The sequence below is a fragment of the Theropithecus gelada genome, chromosome 6 (genome assembly GCF_003255815.1).
Source record: "Theropithecus gelada isolate Dixy chromosome 6, Tgel_1.0, whole genome shotgun sequence".
NCBI lineage: Eukaryota > Metazoa > Chordata > Mammalia > Primates > Cercopithecidae > Theropithecus > Theropithecus gelada.
In genome coordinates this window covers 168597997-168622783 of record NC_037673.1, presented here as the reverse complement: position 1 = coordinate 168622783, position 24787 = coordinate 168597997, and the positions used below count along the sequence as shown (strand labels likewise).

Sequence of the window (24787 nt, the reverse complement as noted above, 5' to 3'; positions counted from 1 at the left end):
GGCCCTGTGGCTTCTGCAGGCAGGGCCTGGGTTCTCATTTGGTTCTGTCATTCACTCGCTGTCGGCCCTGAGCCTTCTCCGGGTAGTAGGGGGCTTTGTTGGGGAGATCCAATGAGCTTTTATGCAGAATGCCTGAGGAGGGGTGCTGCTGGCCTGGGTAATGCCCAGAAGTCAAGGCTCTGTGGTGCCTATCCTAGAGCCCTTGTCGGGAGGGTCAACTGGCCCCTGGGTGGAGCTGGCATCCTTTGCCCACTGACGTGACATGGGAACCAGCTGACATGACAGACTCAGGAGGCTCAGTGCCTCCAGCTGTGGGCCGGGGGCAGGGCTCATGTGGCTGCCTGCTCAGGACTCTGCCTCGAAGAAACCTGCAGACCTGAGCTCCGCCACAAGCCATCGGCCTCTGCCTCGTTCTCCAAACTGCAGGACTTTCTCCTCCCTTATTTGCTGGCCCAGATGCTCACCTGCAGGCGGGCATGACTCTCAGCCCAGGGCCTTCTTCAGGTGGTAAAGGGAGGAGGGGCTGTGGGCAGAGCTCACCTGCCTGCTTCTGCAGCCCTGTCTCAGGCTGTGCCAGGGCTGAGGGTGGCCGGCGTTAGCAAATGAAAATGCAGGATGCCCAGTTCAATTTCAATTTCAAATAAACATGCAATATTTGGGACATATTTATGAGAAACAATTACTCGTTGTTTATCTGAAATTCAGATTTTACTGGGCATCCTATTCTTTATCTGGCAAAGCTGCCAGAGTTACCACTTTGGAAAAACAATAGCAACCACCAAGAAAGCTTCATTCTAAGGGCTCGGTGTGGTAGTTCACGCCTGTAATCCCAGCACCTTGGGAGACTGAGGCGAGAGGATCTCTTGAGCCCAGGAGTTCAATACCAGCCTGGGGAACATAGTGAGACCTCATCTCTACTAAAAATCAACAAAATTAGCTGGGTGTGATGGTTCTTGCCTGTAATCCCAGCTACTTGGGAAGCTGAGGCAGGAAGATCGCTTAAGCCCAGGAGATGGAGGCTGTAGTGAGCCGTGTTTGCGCCACTGCACTCCAGCCTGGGCGATAGAGATGACATGTGGATAGGCAAAGCAGGGATTGAGACCTCAAGAAGGTCAGTGTCCTGACAGGCAGACAGGTGCCCTGGGCTTCTGGGGGACCTGGTCCTGGGGAAGGCAAAGGTGACCTGAGGCCAGTCACAAAGCATGGGAGGGATGCTGCCAAGTGGGCAAGGGTGAAGGGGTTACAGGTAGAGAGAACAAGAGGGCAAAGAAATGGAAACCCTGGCACATGGCGCGTTTGAAAAAGCAGGAGAGGTTTGAATAGTGGAGATGAAGCTCTGTGGGTAGGTGGGGGCCAGAAGGACCTAGGGGCTCCTGGCTGGCTCGAGAACCACAGGAGAGAAGGCATGGGCCCCCCTCAGGAAGGCCATAGCTCCAGTACAGCACACGAAGGCTGAGGCCAGGGCTCGGGGCCAGAGGCAGTCCAGGATGCAAGTCACTGGAGTAGCGGGAGGAACTGGTGCTCGGAAGCACTGCCCCAGCTTGAGGGGTGGGTAGAAGAGCCCTTCGTGGGTGAATCCAGGGAGCAGAGCACAGACAGACCCCAGGAGCCCCTGTCCAAATGGGGAGCCATGTGCAGACAGTGGAGATGGAGGCAGAGAGGGAAAAAGAGAGGGAAGAAAGTTATTAGAGGGGATTCTGCAAGCCAGTAGTAATCCTGAAATTCTAGGGCAATTAAATAACTCCAAATTTGTTTTGTTCCCAAGATTCAACAGTAATTTTTTATTATTAACTATAGAAGAGCTGTCATTTATCTGAGCGCTTACTGTGTGCTCAAGGCTTTTCATGCTTTATGTCTTTGAATCCACATAGCAGCTCTGTGAGATAAGGAGTATTAGTCAGAATCCTGGGATTGCATGACAGAAACGGACCTGGTTAACTTAAGCCAAACAGAATGTACTGGAAAGGTGGGGCTGGCAGAATCAGGGGGAAAGCTCAGCACCCAGTCTTGGAAAGAACGTGGGCAGCTGTTCTTTCCAGGGAGTGGGAGCTCCAGGAGGTATTAGGACATCGCCAGGCAGGCAGCTGATCCATCCATTTGCAGACCTTTTAGCCACTCAAGAGTCCAGTTCCAGGAGACACCCTGACTGGCCCAGCCAGATGACCTGACCCTATGGGCCAGGAGTGAGTGGGATATTAAGATCGACAATCCCACTGAAATCGCAGGTAGTGAGAGGGGTAGTTGTGGAAGGAGATTCAGGGCCCTGTTGCTGGGAGAAGGGGGCATGGAGCTTGGGCAGACAAAAACAATACATGTCTGCTACGTGGATGCTGTTATTGGCCCATTTCACAAATGTGGAAACTGAGGCTTAGAAAGGTGAAGCAGTTTGCCAGGATCACTCTTGGCTTCCCTGCCTATCACTGACTGTTAATAAGGGGACAGTCACTTTCCCAGCCCCCACCTCCGTCCTGAAGGGAAAAGTTGCCTTCAAGCACATAAGTATGGTATTTTCTGTTTTGCTTAATTAAGCAGAATCGCATGGCCCCCCGCCCACTGTGCTGGCAAAGAAAGCTAGAACCCACACGGTGGCGTCACCATTTCCTCCTCCTCAGCCAAGGTGTGAATCAGCAGCCTGTGGCTTCAGGCCACTGTTGGCTTCTAGTCAGTTCCACAGATGTGGGTTTATTGTCTGCCCTGGGCCAGGTCTGGCCCAGAGCCGGAGAGAGGCTTAGATGACCAGGCACAGTCTTGTCCTCACGGAGGTCACCGTCTGTTCAGAATGCATCTCCATAGGATAAGGGCTGTGACAGGGGCCAGAGTACCCATTCCTGCTGGGACAGAGAGGTGCACTATCAGCTGGGTTCAAAAGCAAAGAGGTGTTCAGGGGCTGGGAAAGCCGACTAGCAGTGGGGTTCTTTACGTGGGTGGAATTCAGAGGGTCCTTGAACATGGAAGGGGAAGAATTACATCTTAATTTTCACGAACCTCCAACTGAAATTTAGCATTGCCTTCTATTATGAATGAAGGCAGCAACCCGCGGTGATATTAGTAATACATGTGACTTTGTCACCAATAGCGATTCCCTGATATTTTCATCTCACTTGACCGTCATTGCATGGATCCCCGGAGAGCATCTATACTCCTTACTACTTCCAAGTTGTGGTGTCATTAGACCCACCACTAGGTTCTGTTATTTGTGGTTTTAATAAAAATGTACATATAGTCATAATTTTGTTTTTTGAAACATTTTGATAACTATAATTCAGTATCATTAGTTTCATTTGGGATTGATGTATTTTACTCATTTTAAATCATTCTGAGAAGGGGTCCGTGGGTTTCCTCAGATGCCAAAGAGATTCATGGCTCCAAAAAAAGATGAAAGACCCCTGGGTGGAAGAGGTGGAACTTGCGAGCCAGATGGCACGGGTTGGACCTGGCTCTGCCGTGTGTGAATCTGGAGTCAGTGACGTGACTGAACCTCTCCGTGCTTCAGTTTCCTCTTCTACAAAATGAGGCTAACAAGAGTATCTACTGTGGATTATTCACGTAGAGGGTTTAGAGCTCTTCCTGGCATGTAGAAGTGCTGAATAAATTACCTGTCCTTATTGTCTTTACCATTATCATCATCATTGTCGTTTATCTGATTAGTGATGTGTGTTTTTAGTAAGCAGGCCCCAAATGATGTGACACAGACCATCTGGAATGACCACATATTAAGAAACAGACTCTAATTAAGGAGGTACTCCTTAAAATTGATAGCTGTTTTCCCCCAAAGATTTACATATTTGGATAGTCAGAGTATGGTAACTTAAACAATGTTCAAAGTAGCCTAAATGTTTATCTTTGGAGGCATGATTAAATAAATGATATTTGTAGCCTTACAATGGACTGTAAAAGTGGTGTGTCCAAAGGATGTTTGATGAAATGGGGAAATGCCCGCCATCTCATGCAAATGGAAAAAACCGAATCATATATATAGTGTGATCTTAATTTGGAAAAATATTTCTATGCATAGGAAAAGGGTCTGAGAAGAAGTATGCCCAAAGCATCATCTCTGATGGTGGAAACGTGGACAGTTTTTAAGACCTCTGACTCTGCAGTCAGCCCGTTTGATTCCTAGGTTGAAGAAGTTACCCAACCTCCTTGGGCCTTAACGCCGCCACTGCAGAATGGAAACAATAGGACAGCGCAACCTCATAGGATTGCTAAGAGAGAGCACATTAAGCACATTCTAGACTCTTAAATGTTGTTAGTGATTACAGTAAATTGTCTACATTTTAATTTGTTATCCAAGTTTTCTGTAGAGGGGAGAGGACAGTGTAGGATGGCATAAAAGTCCACACAGGGTTCAAATTGGGACAGGGGCAGGGATTAGTCTCTGGCAGATTAGGAGCCCAACAAGGGAGGGCTCCAGGAGTGACCAAGGGTACCCACAGAATCTGGCCTCAGGAACCACATGTGATTTCATGGAGGAATCCCTTCTCCTCCCCTATGACACTCCTAAAAGGTGGCTGGCCCCAGGGTCTGAGAGCATACTCCCTTTACATTCCTGTCTAGTTCTCTTCTCCCTCTCCTGACCCCAAGCTCAGTGGGAAGGGAGGATGAGGCTGGATTCAGTTCGTACACTGTCAAGAGAGTATCCTAGACCAGTCTAGTTGGCCTGTTTCTGGGCGACCCTTCCGTTACCTCACCAGGGTACCCAGCTTTGATGCTGAAGCCCCAGTGGACCAATCCCATCATGACATGTACACATTGAGTTCATTATCGTCTAGGGTGTGACCCCCCCATTTTGTGTTCAGGGCCTGGCCTAGAATAAATGCCCAGCCCAAGTGTGTTTCTTGAACAAAGCCATTAACTGCTTGGGCCCTGACAGTCCCAAGGTCCCATGATTCTAAGGCAGCAGCCACTGACGTCCTTGGTGCTGAGACAGAATCACACGAGATGACGCCCTGCTGGCCCCAGGCCGAGCAGTCAGTGTGTCATCGTAGTTAAGCTGCAGGCTTTGGAGGCAGCCAGGCCTGAGTACAAACCCTGGCTTTGTCACTTTCCAGTTATATGATTTGGGCCAGGTTACTTAACCTCTCAGAACCTCAGTATCTTCTTCATCTCTAAACGAGGGGGAAGGAGGGTCATCGCTGTGCCTGATACTGAAATGAAGAGTACTAATTCTTAGTCTAGTTCAGTGGACACAGATGAGGTCCTCTAGCCCCTAGGATGCTGTTAGGTTGAACCATATGAAATTGTCAGTATTTCGCCCATAAAAATGGCAATTTCACTTGGTTCATCCTAATGTTTTAGGATTGATTTGGGCCTGTGGAGCTCACTCTGCTTACATGGAAGGGGGTTATAAGCCACCCCTGTAGCAGGGGTGTTACAGACACAATCCCATTTACACTTTACAGCAGCCCCGAGAGACAGGTTCTTAGCACCCCCCTTTTACAGATGGGAAAACTGAGCCTCCTAACTAGCTTCTCTAGGACCCCCACTTAAGTAGTGTAGTCAAGATTGAACCCAGGTCTGTCCAGCTCAGAGTCTGTCACTTCCACCATTGCTGTCTTGAGACTTGGTTTCCTTTTGCATGTAGCGTGGCCTTGCCTCGCAGCTAGGAGAGCCCTGGACATTCCCTAGGACGCCCCGGCCCGGGACCTGGTGGCTCCCTACTGAGATTCCCCATGATGCAGCCAGTCTGAGCCCCAGTTTCTAGCCCTAATTGGGAGCTTGGGTTTGAGCTGTCTTGACTTCTGCAGTTTTCTGCTCCGACATTTTTGGCTTTGGTTGTGGGGCTGAAAGGTGAGAGGATGACATGTGTCAGTTCTCCTTCTGCACTTTGGGGATGTTCTCCCTGAACTCTCCTGCCCGCTTGTTAAATGCAAGTCCCAGCACCCAGACTCTGAATCCAGGCACAGCATCCCCAGGTCCTGCCCTTGCCCACAGCCCCATCGAGGCAGGGCCAACATGGCTGCTGGAGGCAGGAGGCCAGACCTGGGGGATGCGGGGTGGGGTGGCAGAAACCCAGGCAGGTGATTGTGTATGAGGACGTGCAGGGTTGCTGTTTTGCCACCTCGACCACGTGGTCCTTGAAGACAGCTTTGATGCTACTGCCTTGTGCATAGTGGGTGCTCTTGTCGGCGGCTCCATTCACTCTGGACAGCTCTGTCAACACGAGAGAGGCCCTCACTTGAAATATTTCACCCAGGTCTGTTTCCTTCATTGCCCAGGCTCCTCTGAGGCCTGGCAGCCTTGGAGATCTCAACAAGCCCTAAGTGCTTGCCCTGGAGACTTTCCTAGAAAGCCAACCTTCAGGTTGGTTCCGGCTGAGCCTGGGCTCCAGCTGCCAGCACCTCTGCTTGCCATTGGAAAGTTCCCCACGCCGCCTCGCGCCAGATGTGTGCGAGTAGCAGTGCGTGAGCTGGCAGCCAGAGGCCTGGGCTGGAGCCGCACGCCTGGACCGGGAGTGTTTCCACCAGCCCAGTGTCTCAGTCGGCAAGAGTGGAGGTGCCTGGCCTGGCCAGCCCTGGAAATAGTTCCTGCTGCCCATGCCGCTGGATAAGATTCCATCAGTTAGGGGAGCCCAGAGGGCGGGCAGCTCTGTGTGTGTGTGTGGGGGGGGTGTGGGTGTGGGTGTGGGTGTGCGCACATGCGCACATACCTGGTTTTTGCAGCTTGACATTCCCGACTTTGTGTGTGTGTGTGTGTGTGTGCACACGTGCTCACATACCTGGTTTTTGCAGCTTGACATTCCCGACTTTTCCTCTGAACATCTCACTTTGCAAGATTTGAGTTGGCCCAAGGAAGATGGTTACTCAGTTGCTTGGAGCCTCCAGTGTCTAATCTCCGTAATGGGTTTTTAGTGATGGCCCTGGAAGCTGTCTGTGAGCGGATGGTGTGCCAAGCACCTGACACGCATTAGCGCCTTTAGCCCTCAGCCAACCCTATAAAGTAGGTACTGTTCTCTCCATTTTCCAGGTGTGAAGAAATGGAAGCTCAGAGCTGTGAGGTGACTTGCAAAGTCACAGCAGCGTCAGGCTATAGAGGCAAGATTCATAGTCGGGTATTCTAAAGCCAATGCCTGTGGGGTTTTTTTTTTTTTCTTTTTTTTCGTTTTGTTTTTTTTTTTTCTGTTTTTTTTTTCTGTTTCTGTGGCCCAGGCTGGAGTGCAGTGGCGCGATCTTGGCTCACTGCAACCTCCACCTCCCGGGTTCAAGTGATTCTCCCGCCTCAGCCTCCTGAGTAGCTGGGACTACAGGTGTGCACCACCACAGGCCGGCTAATTTTTGTATTTTTAGTAGAGACAGGGTTTCACCATATTGGTCAGGCTGGTCTTGAACTCCCGACCTCAGGTGATCTGCCCACCTCAGCCTCCCAAAGTGCTGGATTACAGGCGTGAACCACCACGCCCGGCTGTCTTTTGTTTTTTGTTGTTGTTTTTAATGACATTAAAGAGTGATTGTTATTTTTAATTTTTTGGTTTACGTGGATGCTGTAAAATTCTCTTTTGTGGTTTAACACAGTAAAATTTCTTTTTTTGGTGTAGCATCTTATGATGTGTAGGTTCCTGTAACCTCCACTACAGAACAATCCCAACACCCCAAAGAACTCCCTCAGCTTTCCTGTCTCTGAAATGCAGTGGGATGAGACATTCCCCCTGGAGTTGAAATTGCTCCTGGTATCCTGTTTTTCGCCATTACCTCTTCGGAGAAACCCTGGGCTGGAATGTGAACTTCTCTTTTTGGGTTGGGTCCCATGCCTGCGTTCCCTCTGTGACAAAGCCAGCTTTGTTTCTGGTACCCTTGGCAATAGAGCTGTTCATTCAGCTATTTCACGAGCATTGTTACTCTCTGGACACACAGAGCCTTGAGTGAGGTCACCTTGGTTTTTGACTGTGTGGCCCTGTTTCGGCTTTTTGTCTCTTTTACCAGACATTTCCTGAGAGCTCATTGTCGCCAGGCACTGGGGGGACCATGGTGAATAGACAAACCCGGCCCTGCCCCTGAGGGCCCCCAGGATAATAGGGGTGCAGTAATGCAAACAGACCAGCACCCCTAGAGGAACAGGCTCTGAGAGAAGGTGGCGCTAGCCCTGTGGGAACTCAGAGAATGGGAGCTAGACTGAGACTTGGGGTGTCCAGGAAGGCTTCTAAGGAGAGGTGACTTCTAGGTTGATGCTGGAGAAGTGAAGAGGAGCTGAGCAGGGAAGGGAGAGGAAATGTTCCGCCAGCGGCAGTGGCAGGCATTGAGCCCCGGAGGCAAGAGAAAGCCAGCCAGGCTGGAGCAGAGAAGGGGCAGGCTGCAGGGGCCCCTAAGCCCCACGTTGTACTTGTGTGGTGTGTTTTCTTTCTCGCTCGAGGCCCTTCTCGCAGAGCCTGGTGCACAGTAGGTCTCTGTGTATATGCCGAATGAATGAATGAATGAGTGAATGAGCTGAAGAGTTTGAGGCAGCGGGAGAGAGATCAGATTCCCACTTTGGAGGCTGCTCCTCTCCCCCTACTCCTACCCCCATGTCCCCATTTGGCACACCTGTGCACACTGGGATAAGCAGAGCCCTCAGCTCCACCAGCCACCAGAGCCTTCGCTGCGTGCTCTGTGGACACAGCACAGTAGGAACACAGCCCCGAAGCTAGAGCGTCTCATCTGACGCAAGACACCACAAGCACTTGTATTTGGGCCCTCATCCAAGCATTCACTTAATTGAAAAAATTGGGGGCAAAAAATATTGGCAGCCTGCCACCTCCAGTGTGTCACTTGCTGCAGAGTCTGAGCTTGGTGATTCCTGGCGCTCATGTGGAGATCGGAAAGCTCTGGCCTGGGGCCAGGAGACCCAAGGCCTTGGGATGCTGGGAGAAGAAAGTGAAGAGGCTTTGGAGGCTGGCAGGGCTGGGAATGGATCTCATGTCACCCGCTTCCCAGCCTCTCGACCTTAGGTGCAGCATGGCTCTGTGCCTCAGTTTCCTCCTCTCCCCCTTCAGCACTTCTGGTGGTGATGCTGCTGTGGGGTGTTGGGAAATCAAACAAACTTTGGGTGCTACAGTTCCAAAAAGAGGTTGGGGGTGCTGACCTGTATAGGCCAGATGTTGGGCACAAAGCTAGGGACAGTCAACAGACCAGAACAAAAGGGAACCCAGGGTCTCCACGAAGAATGGCGGAGTCAGGTTTCCTGTTAGTCAAGCCCGTGGAGCTCCCTCCGACCGCCCTGCCCTCTCCTTGCTCTCCATCTCTCCCTTGCCCTTGTTTCTTTCCCTCCCCCGGCACCTACAAGGACCATACTTATCCACCTTGGGCCTGTGTGACCAAGACACCATGTTCCCAGAGCAAGCCATCTGCAACCCAGCCAGTCACTAACTCCCAAGCTCTTCCCAGGATCTGCCACCTGGGAACCCAACCAGTGTGGGAGCTTCATTCAGAAGCCCCTCTTACAGCTGCCTTCTGAAACTGGGGTCTGTGGATTCCTAGGAACCCTCAGACATAGTCCTGAACCCTTCTCTGCGGAAAATGAGTTCGCCTGGATCTTGACGCCAGCACTGCTCCTCGAGCCCAGAGCTGCATGTGCTTTGGCATTTAAGCTTGCTCTGGCTGCAGAGCAGGATGGCTTTAGCAATCATGGCCTAATGGCCTGCCGCAGAAGCTGTGTGGCTGGTGAGCGGGAAGCCCTAGCTCCTCTGTGCACTGCATGAGAGACAGCATATTTGCTCCCTTCATCTCCGCAGGCTTCTACTGTTTCATAGGTATGAGAAACAGCAGTCCGGAACAGAGGGCCCGCATTCTCAGCACCTCCGGATGATAGCCCTGGCTTCTGGTTCCAGCTTTGCTTCCTGCTGGCTACGTGGCCTTGGGCAAGTCCCTTTCCCCTCTGGCCTCATATCCCTAACTATAGAACAAAGGATAGTCTAGAAGAGGGTTTTCAAATGCTTTAAAGGCCTGGAACCCTTTGTTGTCTGCCTGAAGCAGGCAGAATAGGGCTGTGGCCAGTGAAGGAGCCGAGGCCCTTTATAGAGGCAGTTCTGGTGGTGATTTGGCTGCAGGCTGCTGGGTTATACCTGTAACGTATACAGAAGAGCCAAAAGTGGCACTGCGCTATGGAAACTAGGGTGGACGGCCCAAAAGCCCACCCACAGGGCCTCTCCAGGATCCTGGGGCTTCTTGGAGGCTGGTTTCACTGCTTGTCTGAGTCACTTCTAAGAGCCCTCCAGATTAAAGCTCTCTGGGTAAGTCTCTTATGCAAGAGGCCCAGAGGGACACAAGGAACTTGCAAAGAAATTCAGACACTGTCATGGAAGCAGAAAGAGTCCACAGCTGAGACTATAACCCTAAGCAAGTCACTGCACCTCTTAGCCAGCACCTCCCTATCTTCATTTGTAAAATGGAGGGATTGATCTAGACCAGGGATGCTAAGTAGGTAGCGCCCGTCTCACTAGCCCTCAGCCCCTGCCCCTGGCAGACATTGCTAATGGACCACAGAGTTCTGTCTCGCGGATGCTCCTTTCTTACAGCCCCTGCAAGGAAACAGCCCCGGCCCCATTTGTGCCTTCTCTTGAGATGTTGTCTTCAGTCACCCAATTTGTTCCTGGCTATCCACCAGCCTTGTAGAGCCAAGAGAGGGCTCTGAATTCAGAAAGGTTATAGCTGTTGATCTATAAAAAAAACAAAACTTGGCTGTGTGTGGTGGCTCGCACCTATAATTCCACACTTTGGGAGGCTGAGGCAGGTAGATCACTTGAGGCAAGGAGTTCTAGACCACCCTGGTCAGCATACTGAGATCCCATCTCTACAAAAAAAATTTTTTATTAGCCAGGCATGGTGGTGCATGCCTGTAATTCCACCTACTCGGGAGACTGAGGCTGGAGAATCACTTGAGCCTGGGAATTCGAGGCTGCTGTAATTACACTACTGTACTCCAACCTGGATGACAGAGGGAGCAACACCCTGTCTCAAACAAACACCTCCAGATACAGTGAGAATGGCAAGGAATTCCACTAACACAGGACCATCCTCTTTCTCAATCTTACCAGCACCATCATAATTTTTGACATATCCACAAGCTCCCTACAGTCTATATTCCTAATACGGTATTATTCTTCAAATTGACTCACATTTTTACTTAAATTACTTTTAAATGGAAATTTTAGCTGTCTGCTATACCTGGGGAAAACCAGGAGTAGCACTTGCTAAAAATAGAAGGAAATGAAATTCAAAAGAAAGAGAAAAATCAATGTGTTAAGTTCTTCCTGGCTAGTGTCGCCTGTTCTGAGGTCTTCTGTTCCTTCTTTAAGAAAGGAGACCTGCTGGGTGCGGTGGCTCACGTCTGTCATCCCAGCACTTTTTACCTTGTTTTCCAGTTCAAGTGGTGAAAACTTAGGAGCTCACAGAGCTCCGGAGGCAGGGGAAGCAGGCGGCAGCTGTTTCACATCAGCTTACCCTGGAGACAGCGTATCGATGGAGTTCTGGGGCCTTTCCAAGAGCTACAGCCCTGTGCAGAGATCTGGGCCAGTGGGTCGGCAAGGATGAGGATGTCAGCTAACCCAGGGGTGCCGGGGGCTTGCAGAGGTATCTTGGCCTGTTGATAGCCTGGCCCTGTTGTTTTTCAAGAGCCTCTAAGCTTGATACTGGCTTACATCTTTTTATATTTTATTGATATATAAGGTTTGTCCATTTTCATGGGACATTTATGATACTTCGCTGCATGCATAGAGTGTGTAATGATCAAGTCAGGGCATTTGGGGTGTCCGTCCCCTCAAATATTTGTCATTTCTATGTGTTGAGAGCATTTCAAGTCCTCTCTTCTAGCTATTTTGAAATACACAATACGCTGTTGTTAACTGTAGTCAGTCTCCTCTGCTGTTGAATGTTAGCACTTTATTCATGGAAGAGCTGACCCCTTGGCTGTCACTGCTTGGAAACGGGGCCAAATTCCTGCATGCTTAATGGGGGCCCTCTGGACCGGGGAGTCCCCATCCCCTTAAACTGGAGTTAGACCCCGCGAGGAGGTGAAGGGTTGGGCAACATTCAGTAAACGTTTGCCCTCAAGTCCCATGAGCAGAGATTCCGACAACATGGATTCCTTTCTAGAGATCGTTCCATTTCTGGAGAGCTTAGCCTGCAAGGTGGGATGGACTTTATCTCTGTTTTTCAGAGAACAGAGAGGCTGTAAGAGGTCAAGGACTTAACCTCACTCCCATAGTAAGTTCCGGTTGGGGCCCATCTGCTGGCTCCACGGCTGGCGAGCCAGTGTCCTCCCACCCCCACCCCGGGCATCCCTGCGCCATCAGCTGGGCTGGCACCCGGCAGGGGCTCCTTGATGGCCCTAGGACTGAGCCAGGGTAACGGAGAAGATGTTGGCCTGGGGTTCAAGACAAGAAAGTGCCCCCACAGACAGGTTTCTTTCAGTGCTCCTAGAAAGTGACATCTTTTTTTCTGATTATAAAAGAAAATAAAGTTTTAAAAATCTGGAAAATACAAGCATCAAGAACAGAATTGTTAAAGTCCCCCATATTCATACCACCCCAGAGCGAACCACTGACATATATATGCATGGTCATGTGTCATTTAACGACAGGGATAGTTCTGAGAAATGTGTTGCTAGGCGGTTTCATCATGTGAATATCATAGTGCATACTTATACAAACCTAGATAGGTGTGTCTACTACACACCTATGCTCTGTGGTATAGCTTATGGCTCCTGGCCTACAAACCTGTACACTGTGTTACTGTACTGAATACTGTAGGCAATTGTAACACAATGGTATTTGAGTAGAATATACAAATACTTGCCATGTGTTACATAGAAAAGGTTTTATAGAAATACTGTGTTATAATCTTATGGAACCACTGTTGTATATGCAGTCCATCACTGGAAAATGTTAGGTGGTGTGTAACTCTGTGTGTGTGTGTGTGTGTGTGTGTGTGTATACAAACTCATAAACACATATTTAGATATGGTAGAGTCAATTCCTCCCCACAGCCGGGCGCAGTGGCTCAAGCCTGTAATCCCAGCACTTTGGGAGGCTGAGACGGGCGGATCACGAGGTCAGGAGATCGAGACCATCCTGGCTAACATGGTGAAACCCTGTCTCTACTAAAAAATACAAAAAACTAGCCGGGCGAGGTGGCAGGCGCCTGTAGTCCCAGCTACTCGGGAGGCTGAGGCAGGAGAATGGCATGAACCTGGGAGGCGGAGCTTGCAGTGAGCTGAGATCCGGCCACTGCACTCCAGCCCGGGCGACAGAGCGAGACTCCGTCTCAAAAAAAAAAAAAAAAAAAAAAAATTCCCCCCCCCCCCCCTCCCCTTTTTTTTTTTTTTTTGAGACAGAGTTTTGCTCTTGTTGACCAGGCTGGAGTACAAAGCATGACCTCAGCTCACTGCAATCTCCACCTCCCGGATTCAAGTGATTCTTCTCCCTCAGCCTCCCAAGTAGCTGGAATTACAGGCATGCACCACAATGCCTGGCTAATTTTTGTATTATTAGTAGAGATGGGGTTCCACCATGTTGGCCAGGCTGGTCTTGAACTCCTAACCTCAGGTGATCCGCCTGCTTCAGCCTCCCAAAATGCTGGGATTACAGGTGGACCATGCCCAGCCAGTCAATCCTCATTATTCATAGATTTCGTGTTTGCGAATTTGCGTATTTGCTAAAATTTATTTGTAACTCAAAAGCAATACTCAAAGCACTTTTGTGGGCATTTTCAGACATGGGTAGGTGCAGAGCGGTGAAAAATTTGAGTCACCCAACTTGCACGTTCCCAGCTGAGGTTGAATGAGCAACACTCCCCCCTCGTTTCAGCTCCCATACTCTTAACAAGAATCCGTGTCCTAGTCTATGAGTGCTGCATTTGTACATTTTTGTGCTTTTTGTTGATTTTGCTGTTTAGTATGGCCCACAAATGCCGTGCTGACATGCTGTCTGGTCAGCCTAAACGCAAGATGGCTGTGATGTGCCTATGGAGAAGCTTCATTCAGGCACGAGTTGTAGTGCTGTTGACTGTGAGTTCAATGTTGATGAATTAACCATGCATATTAAATAAGGTTGGTTGGTTGGTTGTTTGAGACGGAGTCTCTGTTGTCCAGGCTGGAGTGCAATAGCACTATCTTGGGTCAGTACAACCTCTGCCTCCCAGGTTCAAGTGATTCTCCTGCCCCAGCCTCTCCAGTAGCTGGGATTACAGGCGCCCACACGCCTGGGTGATTTTTGTATTTTTAGTAGAGATGGCGTTTCACCATGTTGGCCAGACTGGTCTTGAACCCCTGACCTCAGGTGATCCGCTCGCCTCGGCCTCCCAAAGTGCTAGGACTACAGGCATAATCTAGGATTACAAGCCACTGCGCCCAGCCTAAATAAGGTATCTTTAAACAGAAACACACATGCAACAAAGTTATGTATTGATCACTTGACAAAAACAAAACATAGGCTCAAAAGACCCTAACCCTGTATTTCTCCTAGGGTATTTGCTAAATCAATGTTCTCAGTGACTTTACAGAACATAACTACCGCAAACAATGAGCATCAACGGTGTGTGTGTGCAGTGGGTGTCTGTGTATATAAACACCCACACGCATTTATATACAGTTGATATCATTACAGAATTTTTTTGAGATTGAGATTACATTGTTTTAGCTTGTTCTTTTTACCTAAGATAATGCCTGAACTTTTCCCCTGTAATTCATGGAATTGTTTTAGTTGCACAAAAACCCTCATCATGCCAAAAGTGGAATTAGCTGAAAGGCCCAGCCCCTGTTGTGCGTCATAGAAGCCTCCGGTGAGCTGGCAGGCCTGGGAAGCAGGAACTGGAGTACTGCCCGAAGCCAAGTCAGGCTCTCCCCGTCGCTCTTCTCCTGACACCTCTCCTGCACTTATCCTCTCTGCAGACCTAGTGTTTGGAGCATGGCTCCGGGTTGCAGCTCTACTGGATGGAGCTTGCTTGCTCAGGGCTGATCCCAGATTTCTGAGAAAGAAAAAACCTGATTGGCTGGGCTTGGATCACGTGACCCTATCCATGGGCCAATCAGCTGTGGCCATGGGGGTTAGGCAGAACAGGTGGTTACAGCCTGGGCGCGGTGGTTCAAGCCTGTAATCCCAGCACTTTGGGAGGCCGAGGCGGGTGGGTCACCTGAGACCAGAAGTTCGAGACCAGCCTTGGGAACATGGTGAAACCCCGTCTCTATTAAAAATACAAAAATTAGCCAGGAGTGGTGATGGGCGCCTGTAATCCCAGCTACCTGGGAGGCTGAAGAACGAGAATCGCTTGAACCCGGGATGTGGAGGTTGCATTGAGCCGAGATCGCACCACTGCACTTCAGCCTGAGTGACAGAACGAGACTCCATCTCAAAAAAAAAAAAAAAAAGAACAGGTGGTTACTTCTCAAGTGGGACATTGGCCAGGGGTTTGGTTTTCTTTCTTGCCTTTTCAAAGTGGTCAAGTTTAAGAAAAGTGGCTTTTGGAGGCCCTGGGACAGGTTGGTCCTCAGAGGAAGAGGGTTCTTCTGGCCCAGGCCACAAAACACCTAACACCATCCATGAGCCGTGTCACTGTTCCTCCCAATGTCAGCTCCTGGCAAGGTCAGGCTGACCTGGGAGAGTTCTCAACCCTAAGTGGAGGAGGAAAACCAGGGAAGATGAAGCCCGGGCACCAGTCAGATTCTTGAGTGTGTGGCAGTTGGCATTTGGGCAAGATAATGGCTCCCTTCCATTCAGACTGAGGCCCGGGGTGGGTGGGGGTGTCAGGGCCTTCCCCACAGGCACCCATGGGGAGGGACAGAGTCCTGACTCTCTGGCAGCTGAGAAACCTGTGCCCTGGGCTCAGGCACGGTGGGCCTGTGTTCCCAGGACTATGAGGGCTATTCCCCTGCACCTCTGTGGGACCCAGAGAACAGAAAGGACAGGTGGAGAGGGCAGAGCCCAGGGAGATGGGTGTGGGATGGAGAGAGGTGGGATGGGCTGTGGAAAGTTCATTTGTAGGGAGAAGGAGCAGGGACAAGGGTTCCCTCACTTTTGTGACCCTCTGCTCACAATGATGCTACTGCTGACAGTTTCTCTTTATGGAACATTTACCATATCCAGGCACTGAGCGAAAGAATCTACATGCATGTTCTCATTTCATCCTCACCCCAACTTTGCAGTTAGTAGTAGTGCAGACCTCATTTTTTACAAATGAGGAAACTGAGTCATGGGGGTTAAGCCACTTTCCCAAGAGCACAAAGCTAGTTGAGAAGGAAGCAGGATATAAATCCAGGCCATTGTAACCCTAGAACTCCACAACCTTGCAGAACAGTAGGACGATCTGCTGGTCACTCTGACAGTTAGGAGGGTGAGCAGACATCTCCCTGCTGGCCCACGCTCCAGCTGCAGCCAAGCTGGGGCACGGCATGGCAGGATTAGAGGTGACCTAGGTTAGAGTTCTTACTCTGCACGTCATAGCTGTGCGACTGTAGGCACCCTACTTCTGAGCCTCCGTCCCTTGCTAGGAAAACATGGGAAGTGTTAGCGTGGCCTGCTGGCTCGGGGATTTGGAAGAGACCAAGCTCAGCCATCTACCCACCCTTGCAAAAGGATCCTGGCTCAGCACACCCCACCCCAATGCCTCCCACCCTCCCTTCACCACCAGTTCGGCTTCTTACTGACTTAGAGGAAGTGAGGAAACCCAGGACTTCTGTTCCTGGTGAAACTGGGTTTGCAATCGGGTTGGAGAGTCTGGACTTGGTTAGATTACACAGGCCCTGCTGCTGAGATTGTGTAACAACAGATTTAAAGGTGGATGATTCCGGCTCGAATCCTGTCTGGGAACAGAAGGAAACCTCCGTGACCCTCTAACCCCAGTTGTGGTTTCTGTGCTTCCTTGTTCCTTGAGCAGAGGGAAGGAGTCCCAGCTGCTCCCTAAAACATGTTGCTCCCAAGGGGCGGGGGTGTTTGCAGATTGTGGTGAAGCAGCACAGGGGTCCGAGAGGAAAAGCAAAGGGGCAGGACCACCTCAGCAACATGGCCAGGGTCCCTTTCTACAGACCAAAGGCCTGCAGAGGAGAGGCGCTCCTCTCTGTGAGGGCTTGGCCTCCTGGCATCTTATTTTCTTCATTTATTCACGAAGCATAGATTTTTCCACCCTGCCCAGTGCTGGGCATACAGCAGTCCGTTAACAAGACAGGCCAGGTCCTTGCTCGCGTGAAACTTAGAACCCAGCAGGAAATCAGACACTTGAGCAATTTCAGTAAAGAGTTAATTGGCTTTGTGATGGGAAAGTGGGTGCTAAGGAGACCTATAGCAGGGGCACCTGACCTCATACTGGTGGGCAGGGAGCAGTCACAGAGGGCTTTCTGGAGGCAGTAGCATCTGAGCTGTGCCCTGCTAGTTGACTTGTAGAACATTCCCCATTCCAGATCTGTCTGCTTCCTTATGATGTCGTTTATCTTGTTCCTCTGCCTGCTGTATTTCTTGTAAATTAGAACCTAGGTCAAGAGCTTGAGCTCAAGTTAAACATTGTTGGCAGCAATACCAACAGCAGATTGTGTATACTTCATATTGCATCACCTCGAGGGCCACACAGTGACTGGATTGTCCCTCTATCCACGAGGCTAGGTTTGGTCACCTGGTTACAGTTGTAGAGTTACACATTTTTCCCCTGGCTGGGAAAGTAATCATCGGGTTATACTTTGACACCGCGTGGGTGTCCTGTTCAACAGCCTTTCACCCGCTGGTTCAGCGCCCACTGAGGATCTTCCCAGAGTGGCTGTGGCGTTTTGCTTCCCCACCATGAGGGTTCCAGTTGCTGTGCATTTTCATCAGCACTTGTTATTGTCACTATTTTTTCATCTTAGCCATTCTGATAGATGAGTAATGGCATCTCCTCCTGGTTTCACTTTGCCTCGCTAGTGGCAGTGACCATATTTCATGTGCTTCCTTGCCCTCCGTAAGTCCTCTTGGATGAAGTGTCTCTTCAAGTCTTTTGTCCATCTTGTAATCCGGTTGGTGGTTTCCTTACAACCAAGAGTTCAAGAAATATATTCTGCATAGAAGTTGTTTCTCAGATGTGAGGCTCATGTTTTGAAGGCTGTGCCGTTGAGTAAGTTTTAGTGTCATTTCCAGGGCACGTGACATGGAATATGTAAATCTCTGCAGGAAATCTGCTTTAAAAAATTGTTTCTTTGGCCGGGTGCGGTGGCTTATGCCTGTAATCCCAGCACTTTGGGAGGCTGAGGTGGGTGGATCATGAGGTCAGGAGTTCAAGATAAGCCTGGCTAAGATGGTGAAACCCCCCTCTCTACTGAAAATACAAAAAATTAGCTGGGCGTGGTGGCAGGCGACTGGAATCCCAGCTACTCGGGAGGCTGAGGCAGAGAATTGCTTGAACCCGGGAGGTGGAGGTTGCAGTGAGCCAAATCACCCCACTGCACTCCAGCCTGGGTGACAGAGCAATACTCCATCTTAAAAAAAAAAAAAAAAAAAAAGTTTGTTTTATATTGTGGTAACACGTTTAACATAAAACTTAACGTGTCAGCCATTTCCTAGCGTACGGTTCAGTGGCATTAAGTACACTCACACTGTTATGCAACCATCACCACCATCTATCGCCAGAACTTTTTTCCTCTCCCTAGACTGAAACTCTGCACCCATTAAACAACTCCCAGCCAGGCCCGGTGGCTCACGGCTGTAATCCTAGTACTTTGAGATACCGGGCCGGGAAGATCACTTGAGCCAGGAGTTCGATACCAGCCTAGGCAACAAAGCGAGACCCTGTCTCTACAAAAAATAATGATAATAAAATTAATCAGGCATAATGGCACATGCCTGTAGTCCCAGCTACTTGCGAGGCTGAGGTGGGAGGATCTCTTGAGCCCAGGAATTTGAGGTTGCAGTGAGCTATGTGAGCTATGATCACACCACCATAGTCCACCCTGGGTGACACAGCAAGACCTCATCTCAAAACAATGAAAAGTAACCACTCCCCATTCTACCCATTCTGGCAGCCACCATTCTCCTTTCTGTCTATGAGTTTGACTACTGCAGGCACCTCTTGTAATCATACAGTATTTGTTCTATTGTGACTGGCTTATTTCACAGAGCCTAATATCCTTAAGGTTCATTCATAGGATAGCATGTGTCCGAATTTTCTTTCTTTGCAGAGCTGAATAATGGCCCATTTCATGTCTAAACCACATTTTATTTATGCACGCATCCACCAATGGACACTTGGGTTGTTTCCATCTTTGGGCTCTTGTGAATACTGCTACAATGAGGAAGTCTTTAATTCCTTAGCACCAAGCCACTAAGTATTACCTGGGTTGGGGATATAAAAACCTAAAGGTCTAGTGTGTCAGGATTGCACTGGTTGCACGTAACAGACACCAAATCAAACTGGTGTGAACAAGAAAAGGACTCTTTTGGCTTGCATCTGGGAAATGTCCCGGATTCAGGCTGGATCCAGGGGTTCAAATGTTGCCACGGGGTCTGAGCCCTCCTCTCTCCCTCTGGCTCTGCTTTCTTCTGTGTGACAGGCGCTTTCCATGGGAAATTCCTGGTGTAGGTTCTCCCAGCAGCCACTGAGCAGGCAAAATGGTCTCTTCCCTGAGAGTGCCATCAAAAGTCCTGGAATTTGGTCTCATCCGTCATGTGCCCATCCCTGAACCATCATTCATCAGCAGGGCTGTGGTTGGCTGGGCCTGGGAGGGAGACATGTCCACTCCCATCTTGAAGACCAGAGGACGGATTCCCCGTGGGAAATCGGCATTCTGTTACAAAAAGGAGGGGAAGGTACCAGACAAGCAGGAACATGGGATGACCACTGTGAGGGGAAGCTTAACGTTGCACTCTTCGTGTGTGCCAGGTGTTGGCCCCATCTCCGTTAGCTATTGTGGCTTACCCCTCAAGGGAGATTATTGTCCTCATTTTAGAGAGAAGGGTGGGTGGCCAGAGAGGTGAGTGCCTAGCGAGTTTCTCCTGCAGCAGAGCTGGCTCTGTGACCCAGGGTACGTGCTCTCTCAGCAGCCCCCAAACCCAGGATGGGGACAAAGCCCTGCACTAGGACAGCTCTCATTAAAAAATTAGGTCTCTGCCTAAAAATGCAGACATCACGTTGTGTTCAGGGGTTGATTCCAATAAACCAATTAGGCTTGCTGCAGAATCCTTGTACTGTGTGTTCAGAACTTTAAAAGTTGTAAACAAGAGATCAAGGATGAAGTGTGTAAGCAGAATTTTTTTTTCCATTTATGGGAGTGTGCTTTTTGTTGGTTTTAAGAAAAAAATCCATTCTTTGACAATTTTTCTTTGTTTTTTAATCCCCGTTGGCAGTGTCCTTGACAGTCATTCAAACCTTGCTTACGCATCCCCGGAGGCGGGGACCTTTGGTACGGTATTTTCCCTTTCTGGCCCTCAGTTTACCCATCTGGCAGGTGCGGCCCTTTAGTGAGCTGCATTCTGTGGTCCCCTCCAGCTCTAACTTCCTGTCAGTAGTGCAAAAGGTGCCTTACTGGTGTCCCTGCCCCTCTTCAAGCCATTTCCACACAGCAGCTGGAGGGATACGCAAGGATATTTTTAAACAGTACCCTGGATCCTGTCGCACGCCTCCCCCACCCCTTCAAACTCTTCAATAGAATGAAATCCAGACGCTTCTCTGTAGCCTGCAAGCCCCTCGTCATCAGCTGCTGCCTCCTCCCCCACTCAGCCCCTTCCTCCCGCAGCGCTGTCGGCTGTCATAGTCTCCTGTTCCTCACACACACAGGCAAGCATTTTCCTGCCGCCGCATGTTCGTTCCCACTTTTCTTTTTGCCTGCACACCCTTTCCTCAGCTCTCAACCAGCTCCTCACCCTTCAGATCTCAGTTCAAAGGTTGCCTCCTCAGATAGGCCTTCCCTTCCAAGACCCCCACATCTAAGTAGCCGGCCCCCGCACCTACCACCCTCATGCAGACTTTGAGGTCTTGCCCAGCATGTTGGCAGGTTTGCTGGTTATTGCCCGTCTCTCCGCTTAACAAGGGCAGGGTCTGGGTCTGCCTTGCTCCCCATAGTATCTTAGCCCCTAGCAGAGGGCCTGGCATGCAGTCAGTGCTTAATAGATGTTGAAGAGTGAATAAGAGAATGAATGTAAACCATTCAAAATCTCCATGCTGGAGTCTTGGTGAAGCAGGGTGGGAAGCTGAGAAATACATTTGAAGTATTCTTTTTAAGTAAAACTCACCACGACTGTTCAGGGTTTTTTCACATCACAAAGTCGCCTTTCTGAGATGATGACTGACCCTTACCTCCTAAAGGATGCCGTGGCCTCTTCCGTGCCTCCGTGAGTTACCTAGGAACAGGGAGCACAGACAGGGAAGAAGCGTGGGCTGGATGCCCAAATCCTTGGTGTCAAAGGAGCCTGTTTTTATGAGCAGGGATGGGGTAGGTACTGGGCAGTCTGAGAGCAAGGTGCTGAGACTTCATGAACATTTTCTCTCTTCCTGGCAAAGTGCTCAGAGCTTTTCCTCTTGTGCTCATCACAACTCTGTAGGCTTGATGACCCCATTTTACCCAATAAGAAAGCTGAGGCTCCAGGAGTTAGGAAATTGTGTGAGCTCAGAGCTTCTTGACTCTAGAGCCCAAGCTCCCCCATCTCTGCCATGTTTTGAAATATAATCTGTATTGGGTTTGGCGAGGCCATGCCAGGTAAACTCCTTAGCTTGGCATTCAAGGTCACCTCCGATCTGTCCTGATTTATCTTAACATTTTTCATCTCTTCTCACCTGAAGAACCTTCTCCTGTAAGTCCATGATGTTCACACTGGTGTGAATAGCCCCTAAAGTTGTTCCATCTTCTGTTTGGAATGTGAATATTCTCCTAAGAACTCATTTGAAAAGAGACTCTGGCTAAAACCACTATGGAAACCGCTGCCAGGCACAGTGCGGCTTCATCCTGAGCTGGTCTTTGTTCCACCCTCATTCCCCTCTACCCGCAGCTGCTGCCTTCCTCTCCTGCTGTCTAAAATCCTACGTGACCGTCAGTTACACTGTGGTGGCTCCAGGCTTCAGAAATCTCTCTCCTGCCCCCTTCCGGTATCAACCTGGACTGGATTACGTGGGTCAGAAACCAAACTTGAACAGGCTGCAAAAGTTATTCAAGAGAGTGGATGTGGCCCAAGACGTAATTATTGGCCCAGGAAACTGGATAGTCCAGGAATAAATTTCGCTTCAGGCAGAGCTGGATGTAAGCTTAGACTGTCATCGGCATAGTGGCTCCTTTCTCAGGCAGGCTCCCCCGCACCCCCAGTGAGGATAGGTGGCCCCCAGCAGCTCCACATCCTGACAGCCTGGCAACCTCAGGAGAAGAGCTTGGCTTTCTCCAGAGTTGGAGCAAAAGTCCCAGGGCGGGGCGGGCGCGGTGGCTCAAGCATCCCAACACTTTGGGAGGCTGACGCAGGCAGATCACTTGAGGTCAGCAGTTCAAGACCAGCCTGAGTAACATGACGAAACCCCCGTCTCTACTAAAAATACAAAAATAAGCTGGGCACGGTGGCGCTCGCCTGTAATCCCAGCTACTCGGGAGGCTAAAGCACGAGAATCTCTTGAACCCAGGAGGCAGTGAGCCGAGATCGTGCCATCGCACGCCAGCATGGGCAACAGAGCTAGACTCCGTCTCAGAAAAAACAAAAAGTCCCAGGGCAGACTCCTACTGTCTCTGATTGGCCCAGCTCAAGTCACATGTTCTTCCTTCAACCAATCACCATGAATGGAGAATGTACCCCTCCCACCTTCTGTATGCATGGGGGTGAGCTGAAGGTGGGGAAGGAACATCCCAGGAGTCAGTCATATTCACTTATGTATGCGTTGTGTCTCCTGCTAACCCTCAGCTTGTGGAGGACACAGGGACCCTGCCTGTGAAACCCCAGGGTCTCTAACAGCACTGAGCGCCTTGTGTTTCTATGACATTTCTCTCTTTCCAAACAGCTTTCACGTATGCATGTATTTTAATTGTCACAACTACCCTATAGCATCAGATAGTTTATACAGTCCAGGAATGGGTCACAGATGTGCTGATCCCTTAGCCCTTAAGGGTCTACCTGGTGTGTCCAGGGCCACCAAAGGCCCCAGCCAGGTGCCTCTGACCTCTAATAGTCACCTCAGTTTGCCCAGATTTGTTATCAATGTATTGTTTTCTGTGTGTGCCGTGACGTGTGACACAGGTTGGAAGCACAGCCCAGTGGTTTATAAAATGATCCTTCATCCTTAATTTCCTCAGCACCTCACATCTATCCTGGGAGGCAGAGGAAGCAGGTGCCGTTAGCCCCTATTCGCAGGAGAAACTGGGACTCAGGGAAAAAATAACTTGGCCCAGGTCCTCATTGGTGGAGACAGCATGATGGGCTGACCCATGGAAAATATAAGATGGCCAAGAGCTGCACGTCTTCGTGACTTCTCCTGATGAAAGTCAAGGCTTTAGGAATGACTGGCAAGATAGTCAGCCTGTAGCTCACTGAATTGAGCGGGTAGCGAGGAATCCTGGCAATGCTGAAAATAGCAGCTTATCCTGAGCTGACGCGGTGCCAATGCATCCCCGTACTTGATGTCATTCATTCTTTGCACAACTCTGTTGGGGGTTATTATACCCATTTTATTGAGGAGGGAGTTGAGGCTTACAGCAAGCAACTTGTCCATTGCCAGTCATTGGCAGAGCTAAGGCTGAAACCCACGTCTTTCTGACTCTGAGTCTTGTGCTCCCCCGGGGTCCCAGAGATTGGGAGGCCACTTCTGGTGTTATGTTAACACCCATCTCATCTGTTATTCCCGCAGGTCTACATCATCCGGGTCACATGGTCCAGTGGCTCCACCGAGGCCATCTACCGGCGCTACAGCAAGTTCTTTGACCTCCAGGTAAGGATTTGAGGTCTCTGGTGAGCTGCAGGGTGGGAAGGAGTTTAATTGGACTTACAGTCCACTACAACTTTAAAGTCTAGAATTTTTTTTAATTTCCCAGACTTAAAAATGACATCCATGGCTGGGCGTGATGGTTCATGCCTATAATCCCAGCACTTTGGGAGGCCTAGGTGGGTGGATCACTTGAGGTTGGGAGTTTGAGACCAGCCCGGCCAACATGGTGAAACCCCGTCTCTGTTAAAAATACAAACATTAGCCAGGTGTGGTGATGAGTGCCTGTAATCCCAGCTACTCAGGAGGCTGAGGCAGGAGAATTGCTTGAACCCAGGAGGCAGAGGTTGCAGTGAGCCGAGATTGTGCCATTGTATTCCAGCCTGGGCAACAAGAGCAAAACTGCATCTAAAAAAAATAAAGAAAACCTGACATCCATTACTTTTGAGACACAAATAATGTGCTTTGTTGCTTTATGTTTTGATATTTCATATTTCCCCTTAAGAGAAAGGGTACCTGTTGGCTGCTCTAGAATGGAGGGTTGTCTGCAAATCATTTCCAAATGGCTTTGGCGTGCAGTGTTTGAACATAAGTTTTAGATGATAATCGTGTTTGCTGGTGAGCTGGGTTTGTTGAGCGTGTCTAGACTTTTGGGCCATTCAGCTCCGAAGACAGACCTGCATCTCCTGCCTCACCTTGGCCTCTCCCCGCAGGCCTTTGCCCTCCCCACACGCCTTTGCCCTCCCCACACACTCCTGTGCCTTCCTGGTTCACTCATGGCTCTGGTAACCCCTTCTGCCCTTCAGGACTCTCACTGCCTGGGAAGTCTTGCCTGACTTTGTTCCCTGGCCAGTGAGGGCCACCCATTCTGCGCCCCTACAGCTCTGTGCATCTCTCTGTATTGAAGCTGTCTGCTTGTCTGTGTTCCCACCTAGGCTGTGACTACCGTGGGCCGGAACCACATCTTTCTCTTCCTC

At 49.9% G+C, this 24787-nt stretch overlaps 1 protein-coding gene across 1 annotated transcript in view; it reads left to right on the top strand.

Moving 5' to 3' along the window:
• Positions 1-24787, top strand: part of SH3PXD2B (SH3 and PX domains 2B) — a 118687-nt gene that overhangs the window by 8226 nt on the left and 85674 nt on the right. Inside the window, exon 2 of the mRNA XM_025388645.1 lies at positions 23736-23816. Within this exon, the coding sequence (XP_025244430.1) occupies positions 23736-23816 (81 nt within the window). The remainder of the gene's footprint in view (positions 1-23735; positions 23817-24787) is intronic.